Source organism: Erinaceus europaeus, chromosome 10 (genome assembly GCF_950295315.1).
Source record: "Erinaceus europaeus chromosome 10, mEriEur2.1, whole genome shotgun sequence".
In the NCBI taxonomy this organism is placed as follows: domain Eukaryota; kingdom Metazoa; phylum Chordata; class Mammalia; order Eulipotyphla; family Erinaceidae; genus Erinaceus; species Erinaceus europaeus.
Window position 1 is genome coordinate 49,830,549 of NC_080171.1, and position 13,938 is coordinate 49,844,486.

Below are 13,938 nucleotides of genomic sequence, written 5' to 3' on the forward strand. Positions count from 1 at the left end.
CAGAAAACAAGATTTGTGACAATTTACTCCATTCTGCGCCAGAGACTATCTGAGGCTTTCACAGTGGACTAAAAATGCACACAAACCCTCCCCCTTGCAGCTGCTTCTTGTTTAACATTCTCATATTTTTTTTAATTCAAATTTCAGATTTTATGCTTGGCTTCTCCTTCTGTCCACACCCCCCCCCCTTTTTTAGAGCTCAAATAATACTACCTCTTTTAGATAAATGGAAGTCTAGGGGGTGGGATGGGGGAGTACAGATAAAACCTTAAATGTTGGATCAGAAGAACTCATTTTAAGATGTGTTCTTAATTGTTTTCATCTGTATTGTGTTTTTACTCAACTTGAATACATCAGGCTTCCCTGAACTGTGTTATGAGAGTGCACAATTCACCCCAAATCATTATTATGCTCTCTGAGCTTGCCTCCTAAATCTCCAATCCTGTAACTTTGAATGCTCAGGACTTCCAACTTTTTCTGAGCCCAAACCTCTCTCCCATAGTTGAGTCAAGTTACTCAACTGCATTCCGAACACTGAAATATCTAGTAAATTTCTCAAAATCACTGTCTAAAATGGATTTCTCAGTATCCTCTCCCCAAATCTGCTATTTGTCACTTTCCCCACCTCAAGTGATGCAACTCCATCCTTCCAGTTGTCCAAGTCCCAACCCAAAGCATCATATTCTGATCAGTCATCATTACTCCTTGAATGGATCAATACAATCACCTCTACTTTTATATATCTGCCACCCTTGCCCATTTCAATCTATTTTCCATATGGCAGCTATGGTAAGCTTAAAAAAAAAAAAATCAGTCCTTTGTGTTCCAGGTGGTGGCACAGTGCATAAAGCATTAGACTCTCAAGCATGGGGTCTTGAGTTCAATCCCTGGCAGCACATGTACCAGAGTGATGTCTGCTTCTTTCTCTCTCTCCTATCTTTCTCATAAATAAAGTCTCTTTTAAAAAATTCAGTCCACGCCTCTCCTGTACTGAAAACTCTGTAATGGTTATTCGTCTAAATCAGGGTATTTTTGCTTTGAACTGCTGAAATTTGTCTGTTTTTGCTACTACAGCATAACCTAACCCAATACAGAAATTACTTCCAGACGGGGCCAGGTGGTGGTGCACCTGGTTGAATGAACAGGTTACAATGCACAGGACTCAGGTTCAAGCCCCCCAGGCCCCACTGCAGGAGGAAAACTTCACAAGTGGTGAAGCAGTACTACAGGTGTCTATCTCCCTCCATCACTGTCACCCCCATTTCTCTTGATTTCTAACTCTATCCAATAAATAAAGATAATTTTTAAAAAGAAGAAAAAAATTAAAGAAAAGGTAGGGAGGAAGGAAGAAAGGTAGGAATGTGGGAAGTAATTGCTTAATATTAACAAGTCAATGGTGACATTGACTAGTTAATATTAAGTTTAGCCAATTAAATCAGGGGAGATTGAACATGGAAATAAAATGACTGGAAATATTACTATGTCTCCTTTTTTATGTGTGTGTGTATGTGTATATGTATGTGTGTGTGTATGTGTACTTATATGTACATACACATATACATAAGTAGGTATCTGTGTGAGAAATATACACATATGAAGTATATATTTATATGCATAAATATATGTATATAAAATTTTTAAAGGAATGAAAGGCCCAGGAGCAGTGGAATCATGTATGTGTGAGGACAAAACACCATACACACACACACATACACACACGCACACGCACACACAGGCAATAAACCAAATGCCTGGACAATAGTTATGATTAATGATGTTCATCAACAATTTCTGGTTCTTTTCCTTCCAGGCACATGAGAGTTGCGCTTTCTTGCCCAGCTGAAGTTAGCTAACACTTATGATTTTCTTGGAACATAAAATACATGGCACTTCTAAGTAGGTACTCTAAGAGTCCTGTCATAGAGACCATATTTCCTTCTCCCTCCCATTCCAGATGATAGAGATGGTGGAGATGGACATCCAGCGTTCTGTGTGAAGACAATGTGAAATGAACCCTCACCAGTCCAAAACAAAGATAACAAAAGTCAGTCTTTGGTGCTATGAATATTTTCTTCCTCTTTTTGGGTAGAGACAGAGAGAGAGAGAGAGAGAGAGAGAGATAGAAAGAAAGGGAGAGAGAGAGAAAGAAAGGGAGAGAGAGAGAGCTCCACAGCATCAAAGCTTCCTTCATGAAGGATGTGAGCCTTTAGGAGAGATTTGAAAAAAGAAAGTCAGACCAAGAAATAAAATTGGATCAAAGACCACCGTAACAGATGTGCATATCAACCAGAATAAGATTGTAATTCCATCAAGTGCAATTTATTTAAATAATTTGCACATTATAAGTGAACCAGTTGTGATAATATAAAAATATAGAATTCTGAGAATATCTGGCAGTTTAAACATATACACAGATATGTATTTGCAGATTATTCCGTAATGCTAAGGAATGAAAATTGAAACACTGACTTTCAAGCTGGAATGATTTATTTGCACTTAAAAATACAATTTCTAAGATGACATCTGTTCTCAAAAATGTCTCAGTGTTAAAAATAGGTTACATAAATTGCCTGTTGAAATTTTATATCTCATATCAACATTAGCTTAAAAATTATAGACAACTTTAACACAAAATCAAGCAAGCGGATACTCATTGGGAACACATTTTTTCTTTATATTCAAGATATCAGAAGTTCACAGTTTTCTTTATTCTTCCTGACTAACATTGTTAAATCAGATTTAGGCTACAATCTACTTGATTTTCTGGCACCAGATTCAATGCCTACTTTATCAACAGATGGATGTAACTAACATTCATCTTACACAAAACTCACACATCTTCAATTTCTAAAATTGTTAGTTCTGAAAAACAGTGACCATGGGGAATGAGAAATAGAAGGCTAAATTCAAATGTAATGCAAAGTGAGAAAATCTGACAATTTTTACTAATAAAACATTGGGTTATAAAATGCACAAAGGTAGCTTTGATAATTCAACAAGAACTCAAGCGTTGACTTATGAAAACACTATGGCCTCCAAGGTCTTGTTTATTCCAAATAACAATACACATTGTCAAAGACTGAAAAAAAAATCCTCCTAAATGTCAAGGCAAAATTAAAGATTTTTAAGTGACCAGGTCTTAAGACAGCTTTGCTCATGTGTTTTAAGGCAAAACAAAACTACCCAAGTGAAATGCCTAAAAAATAAATTTGCTTTGGAAATAAATTTCAGTAATAAAAGAATACTTTTCACATATTAAATATATATCTTTATATATAATTTAGCAACTTGCATAAAATGCAAGAAATCTATGAAAATCTGCAAATAAATATTTTAAAATACTAGAATATAAATGAGTAGCTGGAATTTATTCAGGTGTTTTGATGTCAACAGTTAACAAAAGGAAAAATAATAAATAATAAACTATTTAGTTATAAAACTGCTCCTAACACAACATAAAAGGCAACATACTGTTGAGAATTTAGTAATATACATAGACAGAACATATTTGTGAAACACATGTATTCTTCTTTTGAAAATCTGAGTTAAACAGAACTCATTGGTTTTCTTGAGCCATGAAATCAATAGCCTGAGCTTTATAATTGTAGCCATAATCTCTTTTCATGCAAATTTAATTTTAAATAAAATAACAAGTCACTGTATAGAAAGCAGTTATCCACTATAAAGAGTAAAATTACTTCAGAAAAAAACAGTACAATAGTTCATCAAAATTGTTTAAACTCAGTTACTGTACCTAAACTGCCACATTTTCATTTGATTCCAATAAAAATAAGAACTAAAATGTCTGTATGGTTTACAAAGCAGAATTGTAGTCTCTTCAAATGAAGACCTTCTAGCACTTCAAAAATAATTTAATTCTTTTAAAGCTGAGATGATAAACAATGTTCTTTAGTGTTCATCATATCCACTTTCTCTAGCATTCAGTTGTTACAAGACCAATTTTCCCCATAAGTGACACAAAACACTACAAATTCAAAACCATACAGGAAATTTTAAGTAAAAAAAAATTAAATGTTGCTTTGGGATATGCCAACATCCCTACATTCATCACTTAAATTCTGTGTATCTAACAACTAGTGGATTGACATGTGAGGTGTATTTTATATTCATATGTAATAAGTTAAACCTAATGTACCTAATTCAAATACTAACATGCCTTGCACTTCCCTATTAAATACCCAATCTGTAGGTAAGTGTGTGCCCCTGCCCTTTTTTAAAATTAATTTAACAGTGAAGAGAGGGCTGGGGATTATGTAATGATTATGTAAAACAACTTTCATGCCTGAGGCTCTGAGGTGCTAGGTTCAATCTCTGTATCACCAAAAGCCAGAAATGGTGCTACTTAAAACGAATAAGGAGACAAAATACATAAAGTGAGGGGGGGTACTTTGATTTTTCTCATGCAAATTCATTTGACAACATTACTGTGTTAACACACACAGTAACTGAACAGAATGGGAACTGAACTTCCTTGAAGTTAGAGTTCCATTATCCCTTCAGGATGATTCAGGCCAAGAACCTGCTCAGCCTTCTCTGTCAGCAAGTTGGTCCTCACATCATTTCTTTTTGTAGCTGCACAGTCACAGAAGGACTGGAATGAACTTCAACACTGTCAGGATCAAAGAGTTATAGTTCAACACAGAAAACATTTTTCCCCTCAAGATAAGCTTTGATGTGTAGTTTTCGTTAAATTTCACGTTCAACATTCTGAAGTAATGAATCTATCAGCAAATGTAGAAAAGGGAAAACTCACAATAAAAAGAACAATGTGGTTTTGCAACAAGCAATCTAACACATAAAGGAAAAAAAATGTAAATAATTGGGGAAGGAGTAACAATCAGGAAAAATATTCTACACTCTTTCTGAAAGAAAAATATTAAGCACTGAAATTTGTAAGTTGTTTTCCACCTGCTAAAAATGGCTATAAAGACTAAAATATGTTATTTTATTTGATGCATATCACTTAAGTACCATGCATGCTTAAATATTAGCAATAGGCATCAAGAGGCATGGTATAATTTTAAATCACCTGTCAAATAATTCTCTAAATGGATAATCAATACTTGAAAGCCTATAGACAGTAATATCTGTTGGCTAAGTCAATGTTGAAACATATCAATAGTGTTACTAATATAAAGGAATTGAAAAGGTCACTACATTTTTAGGAATAATATTTATTTTTGAAAACATTATTTTAACCATAAAATCTAGTAATATCGCAAAAGTGACAGTAACACTTCTAAGGCTTTAAGAATTTAATGCTGCATCTAAAACTGCAAGGAATGTGTATAAAATTCAATCTAAGTTAATAGCATTAAATAAGGTTTCTCAAACTAAAATACCAGGAGATCTTGGTGTGGGGGGGGAAGGGAATGGATAATGTTCAATCACCATCATCATTTGCAGAATAAACATGATAAGGTGAATATTATATAAAGTAAAATAGTAAAAACAAAATTCAGATTGGATGATCATAGTAAGATGTAAGCAAAAGCAGGAATCCCAAGAAGCACACTGTCAAGAGGTCTTTAAAAAGAAATGCAACAAAAATTTCTGCATGAATGTTCCCTCAGCATCATTCTAACATGTCACTAGCTGTGATTCAAGTGCTCAGTTACTACATGTAGATAGTAACTACCATACCAGATAGAGAAGAAGTGAAAGAGAGACAACATTGACTGTTTATAGAGTGTAGGAAGGTCAAGATGATTCCTCCAGATCCATTTCAGGTCCTGTAACTCACAAATTTTTAAGAACTTGGAATGATCCCTGGAGTTTTTTTGTACCTTTTTTTTTTTTTATAAAAAAAAAACATTTTTAAAACTGCTTGAGGGGTCTAGAAGGGGATTCAGTGGGTAGAGTGCATGCTTTATCTTGTGTCAGGTCCTGCACCACTTGAGAACGTCATGGACAGCATCAAGGGGAGCTCCATGGATGTTGGCAAAGCAGTGTTTTGATGTCTCTCCCTCCCTTTTCCTTCTCTCTATTATAATAAAAAACAAAAAATAACTTGAGACTGGAGGAGGTTCATTCCTGACTTCATTCTCTTGTTCTGTGCAGAAAAATGTTTGAATTATTTATAAATATAGTAAATGTAACTAGAAAAAAAGCAGAAATATGGAAAACAATCAGTAAGGAATTAAAGAAATTATAGAAATTTGGAAAATGTTTTAATGTTCAAAGAAGAAAAATTCCTATTTATGAAGATCAACAGGCACACTTTAGATGAGAATACTTATGAGTACTATTGCAAGGACTATTAATGCATCACAGTGTACCTACCTCTAAAAAGAGCTTCAAAAGAGAAAATTCTTCAACAAGGGCAACAAAAGGGAAAAAAAATAGCCTCCAGGAGTAGTAGATTCATAGTGCAGGTACTGAGCCCCAGTATTAACTCTGGAGGCAAAAAAAAAAAAAGAGAGAAAGAGAGGAAATTATTTTCTTTGGGGGGAGAGATTAATTATTTGTACACATCCTACTGATTTGAAACCCTAATTACAAAATCATAAAATAACCTGAAAGTTTGCCTAAACCAAATTTCCAGACCCGGGAGGAATGGCATTATTGTGCTAAACACACTTCTTTTCAAAAAAGATGATTGTATGGTTACATTATTTCAGTGACTTTTGGGGGAAAAAAAAATCTTCCTTGAAGCTGACTAATCTGGAATGAACCTCTTTATAGCTTCAACCAATGTATCTCATCTTCTGTCCTATGAAGAGACAGTAGTAATGAGCTTCCATTTTCTATCTGACATGGGTCCTTTTTGTATATAGGAGAAGCTTAGCAAACATTAAATATATGATCACATAAGAACTAATGTAGTCTATCAAGTGGGAAACCATGACTTCCTTGTCACCCATCCAACAAAAGCATAACTTCTACTTGAGTCTTAAATGTCTGCAGAGCCAATCAGGACTCTGGCTACATTTGAAAAACTACAACTATACTAGGAATTGGAGAAATTGCACAAAAATGAAAGACATCATGACAACCATACTCCATCACATATGATCTTCAAAACAATAAGTAAAACAATGTCACTTCAGCACTAATTCATTACAAACTATGAATCACAAAATAACTCCATAAACACAGTATTAGCTGGTGAAGAGAAACTGATGCCACCAGGGCACCTCCCATGTAGCAAGTGATGGTTAATGTCTGTAGTGAAAATATTCCTGTGCTTAAAAATCTATTTAATAAATTATCCATACTACTAGGTATCTAACTATAAAAGCACTAGGAAGCAATAGTAATAAAAAAATAAAGGAAAAATAACAACAGATAAAAATTTCTCTATATTTGTTTGATAGTATAAAGTTAAAATGAAATAACAATTAGACTCAATTATTGCATTTTATAGCTGAAAGATAACTTTTTACTGACTTTTCAGTCTGACTTGTAGTTTCTCACAAAACCAATATGGGTATTTATACTTCACAAAATAATGGTATCCCAATTTCACTTAAGGAATTTATAAACTTTTTGCAAGTAATATAGACATGTTTCCCACTAATAATTGCAATGAGAGTTAGCTCTTTTGTTTGGACCTACTGTTACTTGATTCATATATTAACTATACTATCTCTGAGGAGGGAATTATTCTGACTCAAGTTTAATAATACATTCTCAGTGTAGGTCAAAAATCATTTAAAAAAAAAGAAAGAAATACCTGCTGGTTATAGGCTTTTGTAGCAAGAAATAAACACTAAGGAAAAAAATCCAAAATGTGGCTACTGACAGTGCCTAACACATTAATTCAAAGGTATCCAAATTTCCAAGCTTTTCTTTTTTGTATCAGAGAGCATAGACTCGGCCAGTACTTTTGTGTGGGTACCATAAACAGTGCATAAAAACCATAATTACAACTCATATTCAGTTTTTGAAAGTTCACAAAAAAAGTAATGATATGCACTGTCTAATTAAGCATGCAGAAGTACTAAGAATCAGTTGCTAGCTCCATTCAGGAAACTGAGTCTCAGAAAACATGAATGACTTGTTCCATGTTGAGGAATTATAACTAACAGAGATAGGAAATTGTTAACCTGGAGCTGTCAAGCTGTAAGGACTTCCATGACAAGCTATTCTTTGTCAAAACAGAACTAGGAGAAGAGTCCTGATTCATCAGTCCTTCAACTGTCTTTTCTTTCTCTGGATGAAATGTTATCTTTAGCCATAACCCATTCATTCATATTAGGGGGAGGAAATAGTAGTGATGACACATTAAAACACATTCTAACTAGGAGTGGTTTGAATTAAACATTTTAACCTTGGTTGATGAAAATAAATTCTAAAATAGACTTACAGAAAAAAGAAACCTTGAAACTCATCTGTCCTTTTTCCATCTCACAGATGAGGAAAACATGGTGACGCCAAGAGCAATGGACTCCTTGAAGGGCAGCCCACTCACTGACTGCCAGCCAGCACCACAGCCAAAACCACAGTCAGGCTTTCTTCTGCTCATGACCTGATTGAGTTTCCTAACTAAAGGACCAAGCACAGTCCAGATATTTACAAGGAACTGTCACAGTGCTAGAGAGATTATAAAATTAGATCTAATTAATATCACGAGGGTACAAAAGTATTAATTGATATTTTATATGTCGCTTGATGCAGCAGGAACTACTTGGTTTCCTATAAGAAAAATAATCAATGCATATATTTCATGTTCTCTTGCAAAGGTTGTGGATAATGTCTAAAATATGACTTTTTCTTTCCTTTAAGTATACAGAAACTGAAAATTTTCATAACTACATTAGACTTAAGTACATTCAAAAATAGCATAGTTACTCAAAAGTGTTACAATTTTTAACTTACATGAAGAATAAAAACAACACAACAAATCATCCTCTTTTCTAGACACAGGTCTCTAACCTATGAAGTACATTTTCCTGTCTATGTTTATACCCACTGGCTTCTTTGGGGGGGGGGAGGCATCATAAGATTATTATTAAGCTGTTTTTGAATGTAGGCGATTTTTATTTGCTCCTGAAATTTAAATACTATACAACAAAATATCTGACCAACAAATCTAAAAATAGCTCAACTTGCAAGCCATTTGCTACTTAAATTATATTAATTTCCACATTAAAAAAATAAATAATTAACCTTTATTGTACCTGTGAGTACTTTAAAAGAGATTTTTTCACTCTCCAACAAAAATCTAATTATTAAATCTTTTTGGAGAGGCAAATGTAAAAATTATCTCTATTTCACTCCATAGAGGAAAGAAAACCATTCATGTAGACCAACAGTTACCACACACATGATAGAAAATATTAACAATAAAATTGGATTTTTGTCTCTCATTCACAAGATTACTTTTCCACTTTAATACAAGGTCTAATCTATAGCAGATGCCAACACTAATTGAGGGAAAATTCCACCCTTCATATTCTGATCAATCTGAGGAAGGCTTTTTCCAGAGGTGAAGAGCTGCCTGAATTCTGAAGTGTAGTCTGGACTCCATGGAGTAATCTTTGTAGTTGTTTCTAAAAACAATAGTAATAAAGTTGGAATGTCAGAATGCCTTTGTATGTCAAGGGTACCAGCACCAACCTCCCTGTCCTCTTTTTTTTTTTAAATATTTATTTATTCCCTTTTGTTGCCCTTGTTGTTTTATATTGTAGTTATTATTGTTGTCTTCGTTGTTGGATAGGACAGAGAGAAATGGAGGAGGGGAAGACAGAGGGGGAGAGAAAGACAGACACCTACAGACCTGCTTCACTGCCTGTGAAGCGACTCCTCTGCAGGTAGGGAGCTGGGGGCTTGAACTGGGATCCTTAAGCCGATCCTTGTGCTTTGCCACGTGCGCTTAACTCACTGTGCTCCCACCTGGCTCCCCCTCCCTGTCCTCTTATCTTCAATTCTTACTTGCTTCAAAATTTTAATATGCAAAACAGTGATTTTGTTAGACGAGCATGATAACCAGTACACTATAGAAACAATACAACAGTCATCTTGTTAGACTGTAGATTCTAGTTCTGTGAGAAGAGGGGTGGCAATATTCTACATTTCTAGAAGTTTCTTGAATGTGATCTAAAAGTCATCTTTCAGTAGCAAGTTAAAAAAAATTTTTTTTTACTGCCTTTGCTTATTTATTGGATAAAGACAGCCAGAAATCTAATAGGAAGGGGGTGGTAGGGGGAGAGAGAGAGAGAGAGAGAGAGAGAGAGAGAGAGACCGGCAGTATTGCTTTTCCCCTGCAGATGGGGACTGGGGGCTCAAACCTGGGTCTTTCTGCATTGTAAAATTGTGCTCAATCAGGTGTGCCACCACCCAGCTCCGCAAGTTTCTACTTAATCACAAGCACAGCAAGAAGGGTTATGAGGAAGGCTTAACCAATCTTGTTGACGAGCTGTCAACAGTTTGGCAACCTTTTTTAAATTGGAAATTTTAAGACAGTCTCATGTAAAAAACGTGAACATGATCATTATTTGAAACAAAATGTTGCAGCCAGGGAAGTGGCTCAATGGTAGAGCACATGTTTTGTATGATGAGGTCCGGGGTTCTACCTTTAGCACGTCATACAAATAAGAAAGACAAAAATATATAGAATATCATAAATGGTGGAGTGGTTCTCTGGTTTTTCATTTCCTCCTCACATGTAGCTAGGAAGTTTTTTTAAAATTATTTTTATCTTTATTTATTGGATAGAGACAGCCAGAAATCAACAGGGAAGGGAGTGATAGAGAGAGAGAGACAGAGAGACACCTGCAGCACTGCTTCACCACTTGCAAAGCTTTCCTCTTGCAGGTGGGGACCGGAGGTTCAAACCCGGGTCCTTGCGCATTGTAATATGTGCGCTCAACCAGGTGCACAAACACTGGCCCCAGAAGTTGTTTTATTTTAAGTTTAATATTTAACATTGATTTATAAATAATATAATTTGAAGAGAATAGTTTCACACCTGTATATTTAGGTACATACAATACCCTGCACCCACTACCAAAATTCCAACATTCACCCTTCTGTATAATCACCATCATAACAAATTTTTACAAAATCTTAAACTCTCATGAAACAGCAGCTACAACAAAGACAACATGATTATTTTGGTGACATCAAAATTATCCCACGTTTTCCACAAGCAAATATTAATGATTTGGCCAGTAAGTATCCTATGGTAATGTAGAAAGAGACCAAAGAAATCCACTGATATTTTAAAACTTAGGTCACTCTTCTTGACACACAGCTGTGAAGAAAGTTGTTATGAGCTTAAGGTGAGAACAGGGAAGTGACTGCTGAATTTGGTAGCATGGCAAACAATGAATGTTGTTGACAAGATTGTGGGATAAGAGGGGTACAATTCCATAGAATTACCACCATCAGAGTTACATATCCCATCCCATCTTTATCCCTCTAGGAGTATGGACCAAAGACCTTTATGGGGTGTAGAAGGTGGGAGGTCTGGCTTCTGTAATTGCTTCTCCACTGGAAAAGGGCATTGACAGGTCAAATCATACCCCCAGTCTGTTTCTATCTTTCCTAATAGGCTACCATGTAACTCTAAAGCATATAGCATAATGGTTTGTTTTCCATATTATTTATTGATTACTATATAAAGATAAGCAGGCAAAGATGGCATTTAACTGATTTTTTTACTATTGTTTTAATTTATGTTGTTGCTGCTACTAAAATGACTTTAATATTCCTGACTTCATAGGAATGAAGGAAAGCTTTAGTCATCACTTACCTTGCAGTTTCTAGAACTTTTACAGCCTTGTCTACTTCCCCTTGGCTTTTGTATAAAAATGCCAATTCAAACAGGGTAAATGGCACTAGGTAGTGATCATACTTCAGTAGCTTTTCACTAAAAAAGTAAATGAAAAGCAATTAAGTCTAAATAAAATAAGAAACATACCATCCTCTTTCACAATTAACAGATGCAGCCTGGAGTCCATCATTAGACAAAGTTGTCATAATATACCCAAAGAACTTAATAAACCATGGCAATAGTATGTATGCACTTAATGTACTAATCTTTTATTTATTCTGTAGTCAAAATCCAGCACTAGGGATTGTTTACGGACTCTTAGGGAGATGAATGCAAGTAATTCTCCAAAGAGCAAATCTGGAAAGGACAATTTTATACTAGTGAACATAGATGTACTTAGGAAATGACTCAATTTAGAAATAAGAGAGCTATTCCCTTTTTTAAAAAACATAATTTCTTTTTTCTCTTCTTTTTTCTTTTCTTTTGTTTTTGTTTTTTTTAATTGATGTTCTTTTTTCTTTTAATTTTTTTTTATTTGTTATTGGATACAGAGAGAAATTGAGAGAGAAGGGGGAGATAGAGAGGATGAGAGACAGAGAGACACCTGCAGACCTATATCACCGCCTGTGAAGCAACTTCCCTGCAGGTGGGGAGCCGGGGGCTTGAACCAGGATCCTAACCGGTCCTTGCGCTTTGCGCCACATGCGCTTAACCCGCTGTGCTACCGCCCGACTCCCTTCTTTTTTCTTTTCTTTTCTTTCTTTTTTTTTTTTTTGTGCCTCCAGGGTTATTGCTGGGGCTTGGTGCCTGCAATATGAATCCACTGCTCCTGAAGGCTAATCTTTTCCCCCCATTTTGTTGCCTTTGTTGTTGTCTTTATTGTTATTATTGCCATTGATGTTGTTGTTGTTGGATAGGACAGAGAGAAATCGAGAGAGGAGGGGAAGATAGAGAGGGGAGAAGGGGATAGAAAGATAGACACCTGCAGTATTGCTTCACCACTTTTGAAGCAACTCCCCTGCAGTTGGGGAGCTGGGCGCTTGAACCGGGTTCCTTGTGCTTTGTGCCATGTACTTTTAACCTGCAGCACTACCGCCCAACCCCACCTTTTTATTTTATTTTTTTACTAAAGTTATAACCTTCCTTAGTATTTTAAGTCTTATAATTGTAGAAATGTCAATAAAATGGTCAGCATGTCTATTTCCAGCAATATTATGAAAACTCTATAGTTATAAAGCATCAGGAAACACTTAAAAAAATATGAGTAAGACCATATCAAATGTGTAGCTCAGTTCACAAGAATTTAAGAAAGGCAGTCAAGTAGCAAAAGCAGAAATGGAACTGAAACAAAACAAAACAAAACAAAAACAGAACTCCAAGTATTTAGGATTGATGCCAAAGCAGTTTTGGGACCTAATTCAGAGGGAATCAACCAAGGCATTGTGTCTAATGTCCATGCAGGAGCTAAGGTCTTATGAATATAGAATAAACAGGGGGCCAGAACTATGACCTCTATACAAAAATGAGACCATCAGATAAAGAACAGACTGGGAAAATATACTTGCTGGCATAAAAGGATAATAAGAGTACACTTTAAGTGGGAAGAAAATGTATTTCTTAGGAAATTAATAACCAACACTCCTGCCCTAACATGAATCTCAAGTTCAGAGTTACTTTGCCAAAAAGATCTGAGAACTTCCAAACAATGAAACTATGTATGAATGTGGGTCTGGGCTAGAAAAAAATAAAAGCACCTGGCAAAAACAAAAGCAAAAATGCTTTACAAAGACTTTTCATCAATGCTAGCCACATAGGAGTCTCAAGATAAAGCCCCACTGAAGATGAGCTCACAATACAAAACTACAAAAGTTAGTTCTGGTTCATCCTTTTAATCCTTATACAAATACTGATAAAATAGAGCTCAGGGGATGGGGGGGGGTGTAGATAACATAATAGTTATGCAAAGAAACTTTCAGGCTTGAGGCTCAATCCCAGGTTCAATACCCTTCACCATAAACCAGAGCTGATCAGTGCTCTGGTAACAAATAAAAATAAATAATAAATAAAATAAAGTTCAGTGGATAGTTTCTCAATATGTATACTAGAAGATCAGGTAGGGATGTCAGCCTGTTAAGTGTACTTGGACACCTAAGCCTCAGAGGCTGCAGGTTCAATCCCCATCACTTTATACCAAAACT

General features: G+C 35.3%; 1 protein-coding gene and 1 pseudogene across 1 annotated transcript in view; one reads left to right on the plus strand and one right to left on the minus strand.

Annotated features, from left to right (window-relative positions):
• Positions 1–8,495, plus strand: part of LOC103125263 (polyadenylate-binding protein-interacting protein 1-like) — a 68,258-nt pseudogene extending 59,763 nt beyond the window's left edge.
• TTC39B (tetratricopeptide repeat domain 39B) overlaps positions 2,466–13,938 on the minus strand; it is a 140,910-nt gene continuing 129,437 nt past the window's right edge. The window contains 2 exon segments of the mRNA XM_016193696.2: positions 2,466–9,515; positions 11,720–11,836. Coding sequence (XP_016049182.1) covers positions 9,425–9,515; positions 11,720–11,836 — 208 coding nt within the window. The 3' untranslated portion in view covers positions 2,466–9,424.